The 22,224-nt window shown below is 42.7% G+C and overlaps 1 protein-coding gene across 1 annotated transcript in view; it reads left to right on the top strand.

Annotated features, from left to right (window-relative positions):
- Positions 1 to 22,224, top strand: part of Pla2r1 (phospholipase A2 receptor 1) — a 109,176-nt gene that overhangs the window by 35,222 nt on the left and 51,730 nt on the right. The window contains exons 7-10 of the mRNA XM_055600586.1: positions 7,133 to 7,327; positions 9,392 to 9,549; positions 13,607 to 13,705; positions 15,604 to 15,716. Of these exons, the coding sequence (XP_055456561.1) occupies positions 7,133 to 7,327; positions 9,392 to 9,549; positions 13,607 to 13,705; positions 15,604 to 15,716 (565 nt within the window). The remainder of the gene's footprint in view (positions 1 to 7,132; positions 7,328 to 9,391; positions 9,550 to 13,606; positions 13,706 to 15,603; positions 15,717 to 22,224) is intronic.

The raw sequence follows: 22,224 nt of genomic DNA on the forward strand, positions 1-22,224 counted from the left end.
TAGAGCCAGGCCCCATGGTGAACACCTGTAATCCCAGCACTTGGGAGGCAGAGGCAGGCATATCTCTTTGAGCGTGAGGCCACCCTGGTCTACAAAGCAAGTCCAGGACAGCTAAGGCTATGCAGAGAAACCCTGTCTTGAAAAAACAATCAAACAGTACTTTTATGATGATCTTTTCCTTTTTGTTCACCTTTTAACATAATAATTGTACATAATCATAGGGTATAATGTGTTTTGCGATTATCAGCATATCCATTACTTGAAACATTATCCTTTCTTTGTGGTGAGAGTATTCAGACTCCTCCCTTCAGGCTGTTTCAACATTGTACTGTTTAAACACTGGGCACCCGGTATGCAGCAGAATTCCAGCCCTCCACCTTAGGATTTCACGAGGTTTCTACCACATTTCAAATTCCATCTTAGTAGCGTACTCTCCCCCTTCAAACAATGAACAAGAGCTGGGCTATGTGTAAGACAAAGAACACCCAGCTATGACCTAGTATAATACAAGCCTGTCCAACTCTGTCATCTTCACTATTTTTATTCATCTGCATGTATGAGGGAGTGTGTGCATGGCTTGTGTGTCAACAGTGTCCAAGCTGTATGGGTGATGTGGATGGGCACGTGCCCGTGTGAGCATACTGAGGCCAGAGGAGAACGTCAGCTTCCTGCTCTATCACTCTCTGCTTTGTTCTCTTCAGACAGGCTCCTGTATGGAACTCGGAGATAGATGGGCAGCCAGCAAGCTTTGGCAATCCTCTCCCTGCAGTGCCTTCCCATGTTAGAATTATAAACACACACACACACACACACACACACACACACACACACATGACCACATACACACACACACACATATGACCACACCTGGCTTTCTAACACACACACACACACACACACACACACACACACACACACACGACCACACCTGCTTTTTACGCAGACTCTAGGGATTTGAACTTGGATACTCAGGCTTGTGCAGCAAGCACTCTTACTCTTTGAGACATCTTCCCAGCCCTAATTACATCTATTTCTAAGGTCTGTTACCTCATTTAGTTTCTGTGGGAGTTGCTATCTTAAACTCAAAAGCCAAAATTAACAACAAAGCCAGTTTTTAAAGAATCATTACAAGAATAATTAGAAACAGCTCTAGATTTTAAAATACACTGCATCGTAATTTGTAAATACGGCCTCTTTCGCTTGGGCTCTCACTGTTATTTTCCCTGTAATGGCAGCTGCCCCTGGCAGTGTTGAAAAACTGGGCATAGTGTGAGGGAGGGAAGAAGGAGCTGGTCTTATTTTTTATGTAGCGGTTTTTTCCATTATTTTAAGTTTTTGCTAGAATTGCTTCTGGCTGTTAAGGTTGTTTCCTTTCTGTTTTGTTCCTTTATTTCTTCTCTCATCATCCATTTTTGTTCTCTCTCTCTCTCCCCCTCTCTCTCCTGTCACCTTTGTTTTCTTGTTTGACTTGTTAGTCCCATCAATAGATCTAGTTAATAAATTGGTCTTAAGGGTTTCTGAGCTGCTGGGGATCTTTTTTGGCTAAATGCCTCTGACATGAACTGATTGGCCTGCTCTTTGATCACCTCCCCCTGAGGGGGGAGCAGCCTTACCAGGCCACAGAGGAAGACAGTGCAGCCATTACTGAGGAGATCTGATAGACTAGGGTCAGAAGAAAGGAGAGGAAGACCTCCCCTATCAGTGGACTTAGGGAGGGGCATGAGTGGAGAAGGGGGAGGGATGGTGGGATGGGAGGGGAGGAGAGAGGGGTTTATGGGGGGATACAAAGTGAATAAAGTGTAATTAATAAAAATTAAAATAAAAAATATTTTAAAAAAATTTCAATGTGCTTGTGGGGAACAGAATCGATAAATGTTCAAAAGTACCTGTTGTTCATTCGAATCAGGTTAAGTATTCTATGATCTCATCAGGGAAAACTTGCAAGCCTACTTCCAGGTCCTGAACGCTCAGCCCCTCACTGTCCCCACTCCGGCTCTCAGTAATCCAGCATCGAGTAGCCTCTCCCCATCCCAGCCTTTCACTCCCATCACTCTCGTCCAACATCTACAAAATCACGACAAGTTACAATCGTGAAATCAAAATCTATGAAAAAGTCTTTACGTTCCACATGTGAATGAGAATTATGGCCCATGTCTTCTGCAGCTGGCTTAATTTACCAGACACAACGATCCAGCTCATCCATGGTGTCCAAATGACAGGATTTCACACCTGGCGGCTAAACAATATTCCATTAATATATCGGGCAAGATGTAAACATGTCGCATATTTTATTCATTTGTTAGCTGAGTGACGCTTAGGTTGTTTCTGTTCTTGATTACGGTAAATAACATGATGTCACCGCTCTAGAGGAGGTGGGACCTGGGGAGCAGAGTTGATAAATGAGTTAGACCAAAGTCTCAGGCAATAGCCGACTTAGTCAAAGCAACAGACAATTCATCCTCTGGGGCTTAAGAAAGGTCACCCGGAAAAAAAGTTCTCATGAGTTAAGCTGTATATAATCACAAAGACAAGCAAGCCATACGTAGCAAAGGCATATAAAGGATCCTTTAAACATTTAAGTGAATAACATCAGCAAGCAATAATGACGAATATGAAGTAAACTCCCTCCCTCCGCTACTCCCGAGAGGAGCAGGAAAACACAGTCCAAGAACAACTCCGTGTTTTGGGGAAACTGAGGTCACAAGACTGTTGTCTTTGTTTCCTTGGTGCTTTCTGACAAGCGTTCAAAAATTTTCCTGGGCACGGCGGCACACACATGTAATCCCAGTACTCAGGGAGGCAGAGGCAGGCAGATCTCTGTGAGTTCAAGGCCAGCCTGGTCCACAAAAAGAGTCCAGGACAGCCAAAGCTACACAGAAAAACCCTGTCTCAAAAAAGAAAAGAAAAGAAAAAAATCCTCCTCATACAACTTTTTCAGACCATGTTTCAACGATGCTACAATGAACATAGAAATGCAGATGTTCTTTTGAAATACTAATATCATTTCATATCTATACATATGTACACATATGTATATGCATATATGTATACACATGTGAAATGAAATTAGTATGCATATTCAATATATATTCAGTAGTAGTCAGATTGCTGGATTAGATGGTAGTTTTTAAGGTTTTCTTCGAGTTCCTGATAGTTTTCCATAATGGCTGCACTACTTCACATTCTCAGCAATGTGTGAGGCTCTCTTTTCCCCACAACCCGTTTGGTACGTATCATCTTTAGTCTTTCTGACAATAGCCATTCTTCCTGGGATGAGGTAATATTTTATTGTTTGAGGAGTCTTTTCCAAATGAATAGTGATATTGAACATCTTTTATACCTGTTGCCTATTTGTATGCCCTAGAACTCATTCTGTAGACCAGGTTGACCTTGAACACACAGAGATCCACCTACCTCTGTCTCCCGAGTGCTGGAATTAAAGGCGAGAGTCACCACTCCCGCCCAGCAGACCTACTTTTGATGTGTTGTATCCTGCAACTTTGAATTAATTTATTATTTCTAGTAGTTTTCTGTGGGGTTGGAGTGTCTCTGTATAAGATGATGACATCTACACACAATGACAGGTTTGAATGCTTTTTACCAATTTGAATGCTCTTCCTTTCCTTCTTTTGCCTGATTGCTCTGGTGAGGCCTCCAGGACAAAGCAGTGAGAGTGGGCATCCTGGTGATACCCCCTGGGGTCGCTAATGTTTTACTCTGGAGGGTTGTCCCCCAGGTGCAGTGAAGAGTGAGGAAAGCAGGAATACAGGCATCTTCACACTCAAGACTTTTTGAATATTGTCTCAGTTCCTTTTCTACCCTGTGACACAAGACCGTGACCAAGGCAACTTATAAAACAAAGCATTTAATTAGGCTTACAGTCAGAGGGTTTGAGCCTATGATGGCACAGCAAAGATGTGGTGGCAGGAACAGCTGACAGCTCTTGATCCACAAGTAGGAAGAACAGAGGGCACACTGAGAATAATAAGAGGCTTGTGAAACCTCAGAGCCCACCCCTAATGACACACCTCCTCTAACAAAGCCACACCTCCTAATCCTTCCCCAACAGTTCCACCAACTGGAGACCAAGCATTCAAATGTATGAGCCCATGGAGGTCGTTCTCATCCAAACCTCCTCAGTGTTAGTGGGCCTGCTGGAGGGATGGTGTGGTGGGTATCACCTTCTAAACCTCAGAATTTTCAGACTGTACCCCAGTAAGTAACAGATAGGTGGCTTCAGAGCTCCGAGCTATCAACTGCCAGGCTTATTCTCGGTTTATGAGCTGTTCCTTTTATTTTTATTTTACCTCGACTTTCTTCGTCACCAGCTTTCACAGAGGTAGCCTTTAGTCCACCATCTTACCCAAAAGTGCTGATGTCCTCCTTTCCATCTCTGGTTTCACCTGAGTCTTTTTGTTGTTGTTGTTCTGAGTTCTAGTTAAGGGTTTGTCTCTTGTGTTTGATGAACTCTAGTTCACTGTTTCAGTGACCTTTTGTGATTTTTTAATGTCATTTCATTCGTTTTTTCCTCTGATCTTCATTATTTCTTTCCCTCTGTTAGTTTGGAGTTTGGTTTGTTCTTGGTTTTCTGACGCCTGGAGATGGAGCAGGGGAATGGGCCCAGTGCTGAGCTGTTTGAGTCTTCTCTCTCTTTCACGAGTTTCACTCATGCCAGGTTTGCTTTTGCCCATTAATTTTGGCATGTTATATCTCTATCTGCACCTGTTTCAAAAGATTTTTTTTTAATTTCTTCTCGACTTATTCCTTGATCTATTGACTATTCAAAAGTAAATAGTTTAATTTCTGTGTGTTAGCATAGCTTCCTCTTTCTTGGTTCTGAATTCTAGTTTTATCGCATTGCGTTGAAATAAAAAATAGTTGATGTGATTTCGGTTGTCCATTTGTTGAGGCTTGTCTTGTGGCCAAGCACATTATTCATCACAGAGAATAACTTTTATGCTGATGAGGAAAAACGTGAAGTAGGCAGCGGTCGGAATCTTCTGTCGATGTCTGTAGGGACAACTGGCCAGGGGAGCAATTTGACCCTGCAGTTACTTGGTTCCTTTACTGTGTGGGCGCTGTGTGTGTCACTAAATATGAGGTACAGATTCCCAACCACTACTGTAGTGGAGTCTCTCTCTTCCTTTAAGCCCGCTAATATTTGCTTGTGTGGTTTTTTTTTTTCAAGCTTAATGAGCTTCTATAACGTGGCTGTTTTAAACTCTATGGAAGCTCTCCCAGACTGGTCACTAGCTAGTCCGCTTCTAGAACCTTTTTTTGACGCTAGATGCAGTCCCAATATTTGTTGTCATGCAGCAGCAGGACCGGCTGTTTATCTTGCTTTTCCTGATATGGTTTGGCTTGCACCCCTCTTTCTAGAAATGTTAATCTGGATGCTTGTTTCCTCTGAACCATTAGTCACGTGATAATTCCCAAATCCAGTTTGCTAAGACCTTCATATTGATACACTGTCACTCTTATCAGGCAGCAATCCAAGCCAGCTTTTACCCAAATGTAGTTAGTATGTTGTTCAGAAAGCGCTAAGAGAGTATTTAGGGAGAGAAGCCTTCACCTGGCGCCTGGATAAATGCAGATACATCAACTTACTAACACCCCCCGCCCCCATCACACACTGAAAGATTCTGCCTGGTCCTAGGAAGAGTCCTGGGAAGAATTATCAGGGATGGACTAAGTCATACCCACGGCCATCAGGCTATGCTCCAGTACAAAGCTCTGGGCTAGCTTTCACCCCCTGCTCTCTAGCAGACGGAGTCCTGATCTCTGCCTTGCCTCCTGAAGTTGAAAGGCAGTATTGGCTACAGCCAGCTTCCTGGCCAAACGCAAGACTCGGGCCCACGGTTAATAGCTTTGACAGGAGTTGCAGGGCTCTGCCTAGCCCTGAGTTTCACCAGGGGAGGTCTGGTGCTGGGTCTCAGGTCTAAGACCATTTAATTCTATCTTCCTTCCCTACGTTAGAGGAGCCTGCGCTGTGCTGCTCGGAAGCGGAAAGGGTGAAAGGGATGGTACAGGGTCCCTTCCTTCCTGCTTTCTTCACTGCCTCCTCATTTTGTTTTAGTAAACAGAGCCTCTCTAGTACCTCCTCTGCTATCCTTAGCTCTTCTGAAGAAGTCTGGTGAAAAGCAAGGAAGAGGTTGTATTTCTTTTTATTCCTGGATAGTGGAAACTGAACCACAGCTGGTATATGTATCAAGCCCTCTACCAGCCCTCAACACCCTCCCAACTCACCCTCTCAGGCTCAGCCTCTCAGGACCTAACCACTCCTGCCATCTCAGAGACTCCTCTTTCATCACCTTCCTTACCTCGAGAGTGAAGTTTAGAGTAACAGTTTCTTTGTTCATTTGTTTTGTTTAGGTTGTCAACCATTGACCATATCTAAATGATCTAACATATTTTTACTATGATTATTCAATCGATGTCAGTGTCCTAAAAGTTAATTTGAAAGAATGAATTATTTCTCAAAAAGTAAAAACGAACTGAACTAGCTCCTAAGGGAGACACTTGCTAACAAGTAGTAAGATATCCCCCAAATGCAATCAGAAGTCAGGAACAAGCTCCCCCCAAAATGAGAGCTGACCACCTGACTTGCACACCACCACCGTCTCCTCACGTGTCTAAAGCCTCGTGGCAACTGACCCTGGGAAACCTCAACCGGAGTTCACCAGTGTGACACCAGAGAGCACAGGGGCCCCCAAGGGAACAATAAAGGAAGCCTGCATCATCTGTTCTAAAGGGAGTGAGCAGAATTTTAGGTTCTTTTAACTCGAGGATAAGTATCTGCTCTGCCAACCTAGCCGCTGTGAAATCCTTGGAATACCACTTATGGTCCATAACAGCCCTTTTACAATGTAAAAACATTTTCAAGTGGACACATCTGCTACATCCTCCCCTGTTTGTGTGTGTGTGTGCTCAATGCTTGTCTAGCCCAGAAAAGAACTCCAGATCCTCTGGAACTGGAGTTAAAGATGATTGTAAGCCACCTTGTGGGTGCTAGGAGTCAATCTTGTGTCTTACTTTCTGAAAGTAATCATTTCTAATGGCAATTTATATGAAGGGCGTTAATTAATATTGGAAGTAATTGTGCAAATGGTATTCTTTGTGTTGCTTTATAAAGAAAAGGACTCCTGGAAATACCATGCCACGCACTGTGATCCTGACTGGACGCCCTTCAATCATAAGTGCTACAAACTTCAGAAAGAAGAAAAGAGCTGGCACGAGGCTCTGCATTCTTGCCAGTCTAATGACAGTGTGTTGATGGACGTGTCTTCATTAGCAGAGGTGGAGTTTTTTTTAAACCTCCTTGGGGATGGTGAGTACCAAACCTTTTGTTTTAAGACCTATGAAATAGTATGTTACTACTTTTTAATTAGAGTTTTAAAGAAACTAATTAAACTATTTAAAAGTGATTATTTATGGTATATAGAATAATACATATGTGAATATATATGGGATATATATTCATATAAATATATATATTCAAAGTTTCTAAAATATAACCATAAACACAATTCACTGGATTTCTATAAATCATATATTCAGAAGCTATTTAATATATTCACATTTGCCAAATAGATTTTATTCATCCATTTATTTATTTATTTAAATCTTAAGTGGTGGGGGCAAGCCTAACTGATGCATCTACAATCCAGCTGGTGCACCTAAGGCCTAGGAAAATTGATGGAAGAGAGAACAGGAAGACCAGGATGATTACTGTGAGATAGTAATCTAGACACGATAAGGAAGTGGTACCCAGGAAATCTTAACAGTACAGTAGACTAACCAAGACCTGAATAATGACAGCATCAGTTGACATGCCAGCGTAGATAAGGGGGATCTCATGGGGCCCTACCCCTAAATGAAGAGCTAACATCAACTAATGGCTACAGAAAGAGGAAGAATCGGTTTTCTCTAGGGATGAGCCCTGATAGGTTATTTAGTCCCAAGTGGTCAGCCCTAAATACATGGACATATGAGCAACACTAAATGGAGTCAATATATTATATACATATGTATGTAACAAAATAAGGAAAGAAGAGAAATAGTGAATTTGAGGAGTACAGTGGGACACAGAAAAGAGGGAGAGGAAGGGGTAAAAATGATGTAAACATAAAACACATTAAATTCTTAAAAAAATAAAAAATTAAACTAAAAATAATCTTAAGGGGTAAAAGTCATAAAAGTCATTCCTGAGAACGTCTATACAAGGCCTAAATCAGTAAGTCAGCCTTAAGGCCACTGGATAGCCACAGAGCTCCCCTAAAGGTAATTACTTAGGTAAATAAGTTAAGTAACTTTATTTGGCCTGGTGGTTTTCAGGCTGTGTGTCACACTGAGAGGCTCCAGGCTCCTGGGTCTCCTATCCTGTTTTTCAGAGCAAATGTTCATCCTACCCCATGTCGTATATTAGACACGGAATCTTCCTAAAAATCCTGGAAATCAGTGGTTTCATTTTCCAACGTTTAAGAATAAAAACCAAAAATCAAAAATATCCATAGGCTCTAGTTGGTGACCTTTGCAATGTTGTATTTTCGTCTGCAAACACAGATACTTCTATGTCATTTTCCCTAATCCTTTGCCTTTGGGATTAAAAGAATCCTGCAGCGTCCTCTGTATCAACAAGGACACTCAACCGCCTCTCTGCTACCTAATATTTCTCACCGAATCGTGGTTGTCAGCTTTGTTTGTATTTCTGAGAACTGTACTGTTCTGTGTGAACGCCCGGGAGAGTTTCTGCTTGCTTTATTGTGTGGGTCTCAGTGGGAGCAAGAGAAGGAAAACATTCAAGTTACACTACGGTTAAAAGAGGTCTGGAGGAGGAGGAGAAGGTGGTGGTGGTGGTGGTCGTGTTTTTAATGTTTCCCTTTCAAAATCCAATTAACCTCTTCATTTTCCTTTTCTCTCTGCAAAAGCAAAACTAAGTATTTCAGGTCCTTTTCCATAGTGGAGGAGCCCGACATTCTGGGGCCGCGAAGCTCTGACTTGCTCTTGACGGTGCTTGCTTTGGATTTAGTTTATGTTCTGCCTCCCTTGCACCTATATTGAGCAAACCTAGATATTACGGGAGGGAAGAGGTTTAGACAGGTATACTAAGATTCAAACAAGATTTATTACCTGGAGAAATCAAGACAATCAATCTGGGCATGACGTCGGCTCACACCTTCAATCCAGCACTCAGGGAGGCAAAGGCAGGCAGATTGTTGTGAGTTCAAGGCCAGCCTACTCTACAAAACAAGTCCAGGACAGCCAAGGCTACACAGAGAAACCCTGTCTTGAAAAAAAACAAACAAAAAGGATATAGCTTACTAATAACCTGCGTATGCCCTAAAAATAAACAAATAATATCTTATAAATAATTTCTACTTATTTCTTACAGAAAATGCATCAGAAACATGGATTGGTTTGAGTAGCAATAAAATTCCAGTTTCCTTTGGGTGGTCCAGTGGATCCTCCGTCACCTTCACTAACTGGCATGCTCTTGAGCCTCGAGCTTTGCCAAACGGAAGAGAACTGTGTGTCTCAGCAGAGCAACCTGTAAGTTGATTCGTTTGATCAGTGATCAGTTTTGTGGCTCTGATACTGAGGACCACCTAGACCGGGGGCTTATGTCATGGTGGAGACCAAAAGAGGCAGTTCCTGCTCTTCACGGTGTTTCCATGTCAGTTACAGACCACATGGTAACAGCTATGGTCATTTGAGGAAAGAGGGACAAAGCTAGGGAGGAGTGGAAGCTTCAGACAGGACAGGGGTGGCAAGCCTCTCTGAACAGATGGTGTTTAAGATACAACTTCAAAAAGAACCAAAACCCTTGCACAGCGGAGGAAGATCATTCTGAGAAAAACACAAAGGTAGGCAAAGATCTAGAGAGATTGCTGCCACTTCCTCCCCAAATGTCATGAAGACACACATTGGCCTGAAGATTAGTGAAAATCTGTTATCTTCAGTAGCCAAACACGACTAGTGATAGGAGGTGATGGGACATAGGACAAGGGACATACAAAAATAGCAGCTTATATACCAAGGTATAGGGGCCGATGGAGGGCCTCAAGGACACAGTGGGGAAATCTGACTTGAAAAATAACCATGATCATAACATACGGGATATATTAGAGAGGAAAGAATAGAAGCTGGAAAACAATTTGGTGGCAATTCCATGGTTGCCTTAAGATGGTGACTAGGAGAAAAGACACATGATGTTTTAGATAACAAGACTCATTGCTAAGGAAATTGGATGTGGAGAGTCAGAGACTTTTTTTTTTAACTTGAATGAACACCATTTTTGCAGGCAGTGGGGTAGAGCATCCTGGTGAAGAGATGGGGAAGATGAAGGTGGGGGGGTAAACTGGAAAGTGATAGTTTTGAAGCTCCGTTAGCTTATGAACATGAAAACATCGCACAGGATGTGGAACCTCCTTGGAGGCCATGGATTGATGGCAAACCTCGTTCTCGCATGAGTGCAATAGAGCCGGTGACCTTAGCATCGAGTAGACTTGTGTTCCCATCTCCCATTTATCTGAGACATCAGATTTGTCAGAATTAGTTTAAGTCCAAAAACATCTGAACAGTTTATTAAACATTTTAAACAGATATCCTCCCTTTGCTCAAACAGCTGCTGAGAGCACTGGCTGAGTCCCAGGAGGCTTTGATGGGTGTCCTCATTCTTTCTAGCCACCGGATGCTTCCTCAAGTTCCTCTAAGAAACAACTCATCAGATGCTACTTAAGCAACTTGACAAAGCAATTGCAGCAACCAAACCCTGAGCATTTGCAAAGCACTTCCTTGTGTGACATGTTTCACTTTCGTATCTTTTGAGACCCCCAGAAACATGCGCTTTTGTAATTACACGCCCTACCAACGTCTGTCTGGGTGGCATCTGGGGAGGAAGCGGCAGCCATCTCCTTAGACGTCTGTCATGGATCTAGCCCTGCTGAAACCTGGCACCGTTACAGGCATTGACGGTGTCTGAGGCACTGCTCTTGATATAATTAAGATGACCTTCATTTCCTATTGCCTGGCGTGTGATTATTTCACTTACCGTATTTATAGAAGGAAAGCTAACATTTGGACAGGGATTGCTTTAATTAGCGTATATTCACTGTACATAGTAATGGGTTTGTAATGACATTTTTATTCAAGCATATCACCTGCTTTGACCATATTCAGACCCATTACCCTGTAGTCCTCCTTCCTGTCCTCTCCCTCTTCCCCAACAGTCCCCCATTTTGTGTGTGTGTGAGAGAGTTGTGTGTGTATGTGTGAGTATGTCTAAAACCAAGGTTCCACATAGGAGAGAAACATAGGATAGTTGTCTTCATGTCTGACTTATTTTAATTGTGCTCTCTAACTCCTGAATAGGGGTTAATTTTAAGAAAACCAGGACAGATATTGATATCTGTGCTGCTTGGTTTTTATGGCAGCCTGACATAAGCTGGAGTCATCCGAGATGGGGGAACCTCAATTGAGAAAACGCCTCCATAAGATCAGGCTGTAGGCAAGCCTATAGGACATTTTCCTAGGTTATGACTGATGGAGAGGACCTAGCCCATGGTGGGTGGGGCCAGCCCTGGGCTGGTGGTCCTGGGCTCTGTAAGAAAGATGGCTGAGCAAGCCATGGAGAGCAAGCAGCACCCCTCCATGGCCTCTGCAGTAGTTCTTGCCCCCAGGTTCCTGCCCTTTTTAGTTCCTGTACTGACTTCCTTTGATGATGAACTGTGATGTGGAAGTGTAAGCAAAATAAACCCTTTCCTCCTCAAATTGCTTTTGGTCATGGTGTTCCATCACAGTGATAGTAACCCTAACTAAGACAATATTGTTGCATGGGTCAGAACAATGAAGCTCTGGGAGGTTTTGTAGTACCTCTCTTTTGGCAGCTCACAGACTCCTCAAACTGTAAGTATAGGGAACACTGAAATTAACCTTTACTTCCATCAAGTAGATCGCAGTACGAATATAATAGTTCTCCACGACTAAATAATCATTACCACTAACTGTACTTAAATCTAGCTAACACCTAAATCTGAAGGTGAGAGCTATTCATTCACACATCCTGCCAACAGCTACGAAGCACTTGTAGTGTGCCTGACACCGTCCTGTAGCGTGATGATTTTCTGGCAGATTCCACGGGGAGAGGCACAGAGCTGCTCTTACCGCTAAAGACGTCACCCTTGACATAGTATTTCCCTGAAGGCCATTAAAGGACTCCGAGTCCCGCTGAACAACCAAAACACCACCTGAAATTTGAGCGGAGTGGTTTTCATCTAAGGGTCTGTTTTGAGTTAAGATTGCAGGTCATCTGGGAAAATACTGCTTTGGTGGCTTCGCTGTTTTTTTCATTAGCAGTAAAGGGTCTAAGAGAAGCTCTAGGCCAGTGGGTCTCAATCTTCCTAATGCTGAATTCCTCTAGTACAGTCCTCATGCTGTGGAGACCGCCTGCCATAACATTGTTTTTGTTTCTACTTCATGGTTGTAGTTTTACTACTGCTATAAATCCTAATATAAATATCTGATATGCAGGATATCTGCTATGTAACTCCCAAAGGGGTCATGATCCACAGGTTGAGAAGCACTGTTTTAGGCAGAAGTAAGACAAGACCTAAAGGAGTCTGTATATAAAGAGAAAGCTGGGGCTGGGGAGATGCCTCAGCGGGCTAAAGTACTTACTCAGCAGGCATGAGGACCTGTGTGTGGGTCTCTAACATACATGTAAAACCTAGATATGGCACCATGTCTGTAACCTCAGCGATGGGGAGGCGGGAAGACACAGGGAGATCCCTGGTGCTCACTGGCAAGCCAGCCTAGCCAACTGGTCAGCTCCAGGTTCAGTGAGAGATGCTGTCTCAAAAAATAAGGTGGAGAGCCACTGAGAACGAACTCAACTTAATGTCAACTTCTAGTTCACACACACACACACACACACAGATGTGCACATGTACACACCCCCATATATACATATCTGCATACACATGAGCATGTGCATTCAGCACACACAAGAAAGAAAGAAAGAAAGAAAGAAAGAAAGAAAGAAAGAAAGAAAGAAAGAAAGAAGAAAGGAAGGAAGGAAGGAAGGAAGGAAGGAAGGAAGGAAGGAAGGAAGGAAGGAAGGAAGGAAGGAGAGAAAGAGAAGGAGGGAGAGGGGGAGGAAGGGAGGGAGGGAAGGGAAGTCGAGTATGGGCATGTCTATAATCCTAGGAAGGTTGCCATGCTAAAGCAAATCTAGGCTGTGTAGTGAGCTCTAGGCCAGCCTGGAACTGTGTAGTGAGACCCACTCTCAAAAAATTATATAAAAAAATTTTTGATTAATTACAGAGAAAGCTGAATGAGGAAGGACACTGGAGTTGAACATGAATTTTGACCCTCAGCAGCAACCAAATTCCTTCCTCACTCAGATCCACCGGGCTTTGGACAGCACTCGGGGAACTCCCGCAGGGTCAAGGGCATCTATCAGACCTTTGCACCACCAGGCAGAGTTCTAGAACACCACCCCTCTGGGAACGCTATCTAGTCACAGCTCGGCTCATGACTGACTAACGTTGCTGCTCACCAGCATCCTTACAGAGTCCCCTCATTCATCCTGTGACTCTTCTCCCCTTAGGATGGGCGCTGGAAGGTGAAAGGCTGTGAAGAAACACTCTTTTACGTCTGCAAAAGAGAGGGGCAAGTCCTCGCTGACGGGGACTCAGGATGCAAAGAGGTGAGTTTGTTGAATACCGCCCTGGGGCACTGCAGAACTAGAAGAATGTGACCACCGCGGGGTACAGCAGCAGCCCCTTCTGAGTGAGAATCTCCCCCTCACCAGTCAGATTTCAGCTGGGGGCAGAAGAACGCTTTTCAGCCCTCAGAAGGAGGATACGTCTTTGACCCCAGAACTACCTTTTTAAAAAGGTAAAAATGTAAACGATCCCAGTTTTCCTTCTGTAACACCCCTCCTCCCATGGCGATCACGTGACATGCCTCCTAGCGAGGTCCTCACAGTTCTCAGGTGGGATGCCTGGGGGTGTGGATGCGGAGTTCAGGGTTCCGCTGCCAGGATCCTGCCTCCCCTCCACCCTCCTCAGTCTTAGATGTTGGCACGCATACAGCGACAGCGATGAGGGGAGTATATGTTTACTGGGGAAAGGGATGGTAAAGGCCGTGTTTGGTGCAATGGCAAGGCAGTTTTACACACTTTAAATAAAAGCTATTACTTCAGCTTTAAATCTGCAAGCCAGAATGTTATGCTTCAAGTTTCTTTAATGCGTTTAATATTTTGCAATAAAGCATTAAAACTGTTAGTTTTACCTAATCTACCTATTTATAGTCTAACTAAGGACTGATCCATTCTACCAGAAGCTACGTTTTCCTCTTTAATCAGTGTGTGTACACATGAGTGTCCCTGCACACTCCAGCTGAACACAGACCCGAAACCTACCTTTCTGTGGCCTTTCAAGGCCAGCCAGCACGGCTCAAACGGCTGATGTTCCCTTTGAACTCTTTTCTGCTTCCTCTTCCGGTCAGCATCACCATTATTTAAAGATCCCACGTCCAGAGATAATTCTTGAGTTTTAAGGAAATTCTTCCTGTCCCATTCGTTTTGATTTGTATCAGTCTATGCATATGGTTTCCCGGTGCTCTTCCCTTTGGGCTCATTGCTTCAGTAAGACTCGCTAAGTAATTGGTACGTATATGATTAATTTACAGAATGAGTCCTGAAGCCAGGGATGTACTGTAATTCCAATACTCAAGCGCATGAGGAAGATCATCCTCTTTTAAGAGAGGCTAGGCACTCTTTAAAAAATATATATTGATTGCCTCAAAGGGAAAGAGTGATTTTTTTTTTCATTTCCCACTGAGTCAGTTTTGGATGGTGAATAGTATAAGCAGCGTCCAAACCTACTAACCCAAAACTGCTAATAAAAAACTACTTTGTCGGAAAGGTCAAACATGGGTCACTCTCCCTCCTCTCCTTCCAAGAACACCCCAGAGATACCTAAAGGGGCTCGGTCTGTAGCCTTTGCATTGAGGCCCCAGAACAGAGTGAAGGGAGGAGAACAGAGCAGATCTTGGGAGGATGCAGGAGCTCTGTGATTGGCTCGGTTTTCTGTTTTGTTTTGTCTTTTATTTTTTTTTAACTCAATTGGCCAACTTCTAGAGTGTTCTACAATTAACCCCAGAACTATGACCTTTTCCAAGAATTGTGCTGGAAATAATCTTGTGTCTGGTGATCACTGGGGTGGCACAAAACCGATGAGCATTTTAAACTGGCGAATAAAAATAGACAGAGGGAGTCACGTGACTTAGTATCGGAAGCAGCCGTGACGTCAAATGAGGTAGAATGAATGGGTTGCCTCGGTACCACGTGATTTTAAGGAATAGACACCATGTACCTTGCTCCCATAGGTAACCCATGGCTTTTAGGCTGGTTACTTTTTTTTTTAATGTAAGGTACGTAATTAATTAAATGTAGAAACGGCTGTAACTGGCGGCGATTCCAGACTGAACAAACGCAAAGTGCTGTGAAAACAAAACTTGAATCAAGTCAGAAAAGAAAGCGATGCCTGTGGGGAAGGGATCAGACTCAATCAGACTGTATCCTTAATTTCCCTTTTCCAGGGATGGGAGAGACACGGTGGATTTTGTTACAAGATCGACACAGTCCCGAGAAGCTTTGACCAGGCTTCGGCTGGCTACTACTGCCCTCCGGGCCTCCTGACCGTCTCCAGCAGGTATGTAAGAACTTCCTAGCGTGCCTCTGCCTTCCAAGGGATTTGCAACGACAAAAATCTGTCCGCAGAGCTTGTCCCCATCTACAGCGTGTGTGCAGTGGGTTATGAAGTGGGTCTGAGTACTTGTTGAGAAGAATTGAAATCTGGTGTTCTAATTTGAGTTTTAAATGACAAATAGTAAAACTTAAGGTAGCTTTGACTTTCCGAGAACACTCACGGGTTATCCGGCTTTGTTGATATAGACAGCTATATTTGGGCTTTGTCTTCTGTTGGTAATGAGAAGAAAATGTCATTGAACAGTCCTTTTAAACAGGATGGTGAGAATGTGTTGGTTGGTTGGTTGGTTGGTTTAACAGGAAGGGAGATATAAAGAAAGTGAAGGGGCAGGGAAGTGCTTCTTAGGAGTTTTTTGTTTAGGCTTAGATTGCTCTGTCCACCTGTCTTCCTGACACTAGCACAGAAACTACACCTTGTTATGCAATTTAAAATTTGAAGTGTACTACAGATGTATAAAGTGAATAAAAGTCTCATAACAAAGGTGTATCCGCACCAATGCCTAGGCCAGTGAGGGCTGGGTAACCAGCTCTCCCATGCCCAAGACAGCATAGGGTAGAACTCTTCAATGGTTCCATGGGAAATGCTCAGCAAAATGAGTCATTCTGTGAGTTCATGGCCAGCCTGGTCTACATAGTGAATTCCAGGCTAGCCAGGGCTGCATTTGAGACTTTGTCCCCAATAAAAACACCGCACACATGCCTTGCTCAACCTACTTTGAAAGTCCACATTCACAGCCATTGTCATGGCCTTTCCCCTCCCATCCTCTTCTTCCTCACAGTGCTTAGGAATATGCTCATGCTTGGAAAGGAGACTGTGACCCAAGAGAACAGACTGGCAGTGTTCCATGGACTGAGTGGCCCTCACTGGGGCACAGCACAAGCTTGCCAGATCTCTGTACTATTTCTGGCTCTGCCTTTCTCCTTCCCAGGCACAGCTTCCAGACAGAAGGTCTCTCTCTCTCTCTCTCTCTCTCTCTCTCTCTCTCTCTCTCTGTCCTCAGCTCCCCAAAGCTCCAAGTGCAGTTGGGGTCACAAGTCTACCAGTCAGAGACTCAACATTGGACATTATGGGAGCCTGACCAATGAGACTAGCCTCCTTTGTTAATTATAATTTCATTGAAAAATAGAAGTCGATTGTTTCATCATCTTCTTAATATTTCATATTTCATTTCTGTTGAATATTAAGTATCTATCACTATAACTAAAATTTCTTCCCTTGGGGAGATGTAAACAAGGTCTATTCCTCCTTCTCTGGTCCCAATCACAAACTAAGGCACAATTCTGCTAAAGTTCACCCTGAGGAACCAGAGAGTTTATCTGGCTTTCTTACAGAACATAGATAAAAGGTTATATACAGGGCCATGAAATACTCCTTCCCCAATAGGCCACCCCTAGAAATCCTTACCCCAAAGGGATGAGGGCTTCCAGGAAGCTGCATTGCTGGCTCCTCCTCCCCACTCGGTCTTTCCAGGCTAATATAATCAGGCAGTATGGAGCCGCTGAATACTCAGGCAAGGTATAGTTTGCCTTTAAAGAGAAGTGTCACACAAATTACAAATTGGTTTTTTTTATTTTAATTTCAGCTGTGTCTTAGTTAGGGTTAATAATGCTATGATGAACCACCAGGACCAAAAGCAACTTGAAGAGGAAAGGATTTATTTGGCTTACATATCTTCAGTCACAGTTCACTGAGGGAAGCTAAGGTAGGAGGAACTCAAACCGACTGGGAACCTGGAGACAGGGGCTGATGCAGAGGCCATGAGGAGTGCTGCTTACTGGCGTGCTCCTTGTGGCTTGTTCAGCACCTAGAACCACCAGCCCAGGGCTGGCACCAGCCACGATGCCTGGTCCCTGCCGCACTGATCACTAGTTAAGAAAACCCCCTACGGACTCCCCTGCTTACAGCGGCTCTTCTGGAGGCATTTCTTCAATGGAGGCTCTCTCATCTCAGGTGATTCTAGGTCTTGTGAAGTTGACATAAAACTCACCAGCACAGGAGGTGTAGGTTACTTTGTTCCACGCCATCAGTCTCCAACAGAGCCTGCAGGGCTGTACAAGAGCCATGATGTGACATTTCTCCTACTCAGTGAGCACAAGGACTCCACCAACAAGGACACATCAAAAGCATTGACTCCATCAGGGGACTCTGGGGGAGGAAAGAGGGTTCCCTTCTCATGCAGACCCATCAGGGAAGAAACCAAGTGGTGATCAGTGCTGGGAAAGATGGGCAGTGTGAGGGAACTTTTCTCAAACCAAGGCGCTCCTGCTAACAGGCTTAGGAATCATCTGCTTTCCTTACCATTTCCCCTTTGAGTTACAGACACTCAACCACTCTGAGTGCCTAGGCTTGTAGTTGCTAATTGATTTTTCCACTGTCTGCACAATAGAGTGACAGGTTTGATGGGTGCAATTTGAACCACTAGCTGCAAATTACTCACTTCTTTTGTTATGGGACAACTGCTTCTAGTTTAAGGACCTTTTAACTCACAGTGGAGTAGAAAGAGGAAGAAAAACAGACCCTTCCTTCTGAGAACAAATTTTGATTTACTGGACTACTGTTTAAAAAAAAAAGAAAAAAGAAAAAGAAAGAAAAGAAAAACCCTCTTCAAGTCTGGCCGCTTTGCTTTCAGACAGAGCAGGGAGCAAAAACTGAATGGCAACAATACCACAAATTATTGTGTACATGCCCAGTAGCTACACTGATGAACCATGAATCAATCAGCCATGAAGAGTTTTGTGCAAATGATACTTGAGTTCGTGAATTTGCCGAAAAAGAGATATACTGACATATCTCACATTCTTCTGTTCTGAAGGCCATATGCCCATAAACAGTTAAAATTAAGTTGGTAAAATATTTGTGAAATAAAATGTACCATTGTCACCACTTTAAGAGAACATCAGTGGCCTTCCACCTTTCTGGGCCTCCACCAACGCCATCAATCTCCAGCCCGTGGGTCTTCTTCACAAACTGGAAATGCCATACTCATTCAGTAATACTTCCAGTTCTCTGCCCGCCCCCATCAGCTCCTGATGAGCAGTTTTCTGTTTTCAGTCTCTAGAATATGGGCTAGACATAATTAGGACCATCTTACATCTGTGCTGCTCTACCTGGCTCATTTCACTTAGCACAGTGCCTGCAGGTTTTATACACATTGCAACATATGTCAGAACTGTCTTCCTTTATATAGCTGGTCAATAGCTCATTGTTTGCGTACACACTGTGTTTTCCAACTTACTCATCGTTAGACATTTAGATTTCTTCTACCATCTGACCACTGTGAACAATGATACCTTGAATGAATACGCAAATCTGAGTCCTTAGTTGCAGTTCCTTGAGGATATAGTCAGAAGGGAGATTATTGAATCATGTGATGGTTTTAGTTTTAATATTTTGAGGAGTTGCAAAACTGTTTTCCATGGTGCTCACACCTTTCACATCTCCTTCTAGGAGCGCCCAGGGCTCCTCCAGGCTCTCCACGTTCTGGACTTTCCTTCTTACTTCCTGGTTGTTTTCCTTTCTTTTATTTTGGTAATAGTCACTAAGTATCTCACGGCAGCTGTGATTTTTATTTCTCATGATGATTATCAGTGCTGAGCACTTTTTCCTGTGCTTACTGACCACTTATACATCTTCAGAGAAATTTCTATTGAAGTCCTTAGCCCTCTTAAAGCTTAGGGCATGTATTGTTGAACTGAAAGAGTTCTTTGTGTATTCTGTACACACAAAGATACAGCTGATCTGATACATAATTTAAAATATTTTCTTCATTTTGTGATTGCCTTTTTACTTTTTGATATCTTTGATGTCCAAAAGCTTTTCACTGGGAGGAAGGCCCAATTTATTTCTTTGTTATTTTTTTGCCAGTCCTTTTGGTACCATATACTAGAAACCATCACCAAATCCAATGCTATGTGTTTTATCACAAGGATTTTACAATTTTAGCTTTATGTTTAGGTCTTTGATCTACTTTAGTTCATTTTCTAACACAGTATAAGGTAAGGATCCTGTTTTGCTTATCCAAATTTCCCTGTACTACTTGTTAAAAGGACTGAACTTCTACATGGAATGTTCTTGGTACTTATGTTGGACATTATTTGACCATATATGCAAGGTTTTATTTTGTGGCTTCTTCTATCTTATTCCACTGATCTATATGTCAGTCTTATGCAGTACAACACTGTATTGATTACTGTAGTTTTGAAGTAAGTTTTGAAATAAATAAAAAAACAAAAAAAAAAAAAGAAAGAAATCTGAGACACCGAACTTTGTTCTTTTTCCATATTGTTTTGGCAATTCCCTTGGAGTTGTACATAGATTTCAGAATTAATTTTTGTATTCTGCAGAAACAGATCGCTGGAATTTTCAGTGATTAAATTGAATATGTATTATTACTGTGGCAATGTGGACAAGTTAATAACCGTGAGTTTTCTCAGTTATAAAGGTGGGATGTCTTTGATATTTTTTTAATTAGCAGCCTGCAAATTTTGTTATTCAGTACTTTCTATTCTTTATGTGTCTTTGTTCCTAAGGTTCTCATTCTTTTTGGTGCTGTGGTAAGTGGAATTCTTTCCTTAGCTTCATTTTTGGATTGTTCATGGTTAGAGATAGAAAGACAACTTCTCTTGGTTCAAAGAATAGCATAAAACTAATATATATATATATATATATATATATATATATATATATATACAGTGATCTTGGTTTCTTAGACCATAGCAACATCTGAATTAATATCAGTAAATTCAAGCAAAATGTCCAGATGGCATACAGTTCCAACTTGTTCTATAAATGATTCTAAAACACGGGAGTAGAAAAACCCTTAAAAGGTTACTGTGATTATTTGAATGAAAATGGTCCCCATAGGCTCATGTATTCAAATGTTTGGTTTGAAGAACTGTTTAGAAAGGATTAGGAGGTTTGGCCTGTTGGAGGAGGTACATCACTGAAGGTGGGATTTGAGGTTTCAGAAGCCCCTCCCATTTCTGTTAGATTCTTCCCTTCCCTCCCCATCTCTGTGTCTCTGTATCTCTGTCTGTCTGTCTGTCTGACTCTTTATCTCTGTGTATGTGTGTGTCTCATACATTTGTGGATCAAATCTTAGCTACTGCTCTAGCGCCATGCCTGACTGTCTACCTGCTGTCTACCTGTCTGCCTGCCTGCTGCCGTGCTCCCCAACATGATGATCATAGACTCTAACCCTCTGGAGCATGAGCCTAAACTAAATGCTTTGTTTTATATGCTCCCTTCATCAACGTGTCTCTTCTCAGATACCATCCATATTGCTGCAGCCAGGATCTTTCATCCAGTGTTTGAAACTAGGCAGAAAGTGGTAAAGAATATAAAGCTGTTTCTTTGCTAATAGAAGCAGATACTCAAAAGCTTGTCCCAGGTAATACACTGTTATCCAGAGCACTTCCCAGACAGCTTTAGAAGGACATGTTTGGTCTAAAATAAAGACGCACCTGCTGAATTATTTTACTGATGTCACCATCTTGTAAATTGGACTGAGTGTTGCTTTTTGATTTGGAGATTTTAATGTTTGAGTATAAATAGACATGGCAAATCAGAAGGCGGGTTTCTATTGTCTCAAACAATGATGGAGGTAAAAGAGCAAATCAAAGTGGATGAATAAATCTGTAACCAAGAAGGTGCAAAAGCGCTGTTGCCATAAATAGTGACAGCCAAGACCAAAAGTTTCTTGCTATTATTTGATAAAGTAATGGAAGAACCAGCTATGCACCTGGACTTAGCAACAGCATAGTAACTGCTAGTCTCTGGCAGATAGCAGAGCCGTTCTGGGCAGAGGGGAGCTGCAAAGTAGATCAGATAAATAAGGAAAACCACCACAGCATCAAGACAATATTTAGCACTGTGCACCTTCCTCAGAGACACATGGGCGTAAAGTTCTGCCTCTGAGGCGCTGCTGAAAGTAACTGTTGTGATTCTAAAAGTGTAATATTTATATTGTTGATAGAACCTTTGCAGGAAATATTTACTAAAGCCTGATGAAGCCACATGCTCTGCCAAAGTGAGCGCTTCAGGTGCTTTGCTGAAATCCACTGGGGTGGCCCTTGGCTCGTAATGGTTCACCTTTTGGTCTTCTGTCATTCACTCCCCATTCCCTTTGAGTCTTCTCTATTTATAAATGGTCTCATTGCTTTCGCTCCCTGTAGCAAGTGAATAATGCGTGCAATAAAAAGAATCCAAAGTTGAATGTTAAAAGTCCAATGCACTTTCTCCTGAGGTTTTTTGGGTAATTTTACCAGGCGTTATGTTTCTCCTTTGACTCAGCAGATCTGGCTAGAAGTCACCACCTTTTGAAAGTCCTTTTTACTTTATGTGCTTTGAAAGTAGTTTCAAACTAAGCTTTGAATTCAATGCTAGTTGAGTTTGAGGCTCATGCATGTGTGTGTGTGTGTGTGTGTGTGTGTGTGTGTGTGTGTGTGTGTGT

Source organism: Psammomys obesus, unplaced genomic scaffold (genome assembly GCF_907164565.1).
Source record: "Psammomys obesus unplaced genomic scaffold, mPsaObe1.curated_primary_1811, whole genome shotgun sequence".
Classification (NCBI taxonomy): Eukaryota; Metazoa; Chordata; class Mammalia; order Rodentia; family Muridae; genus Psammomys; species Psammomys obesus.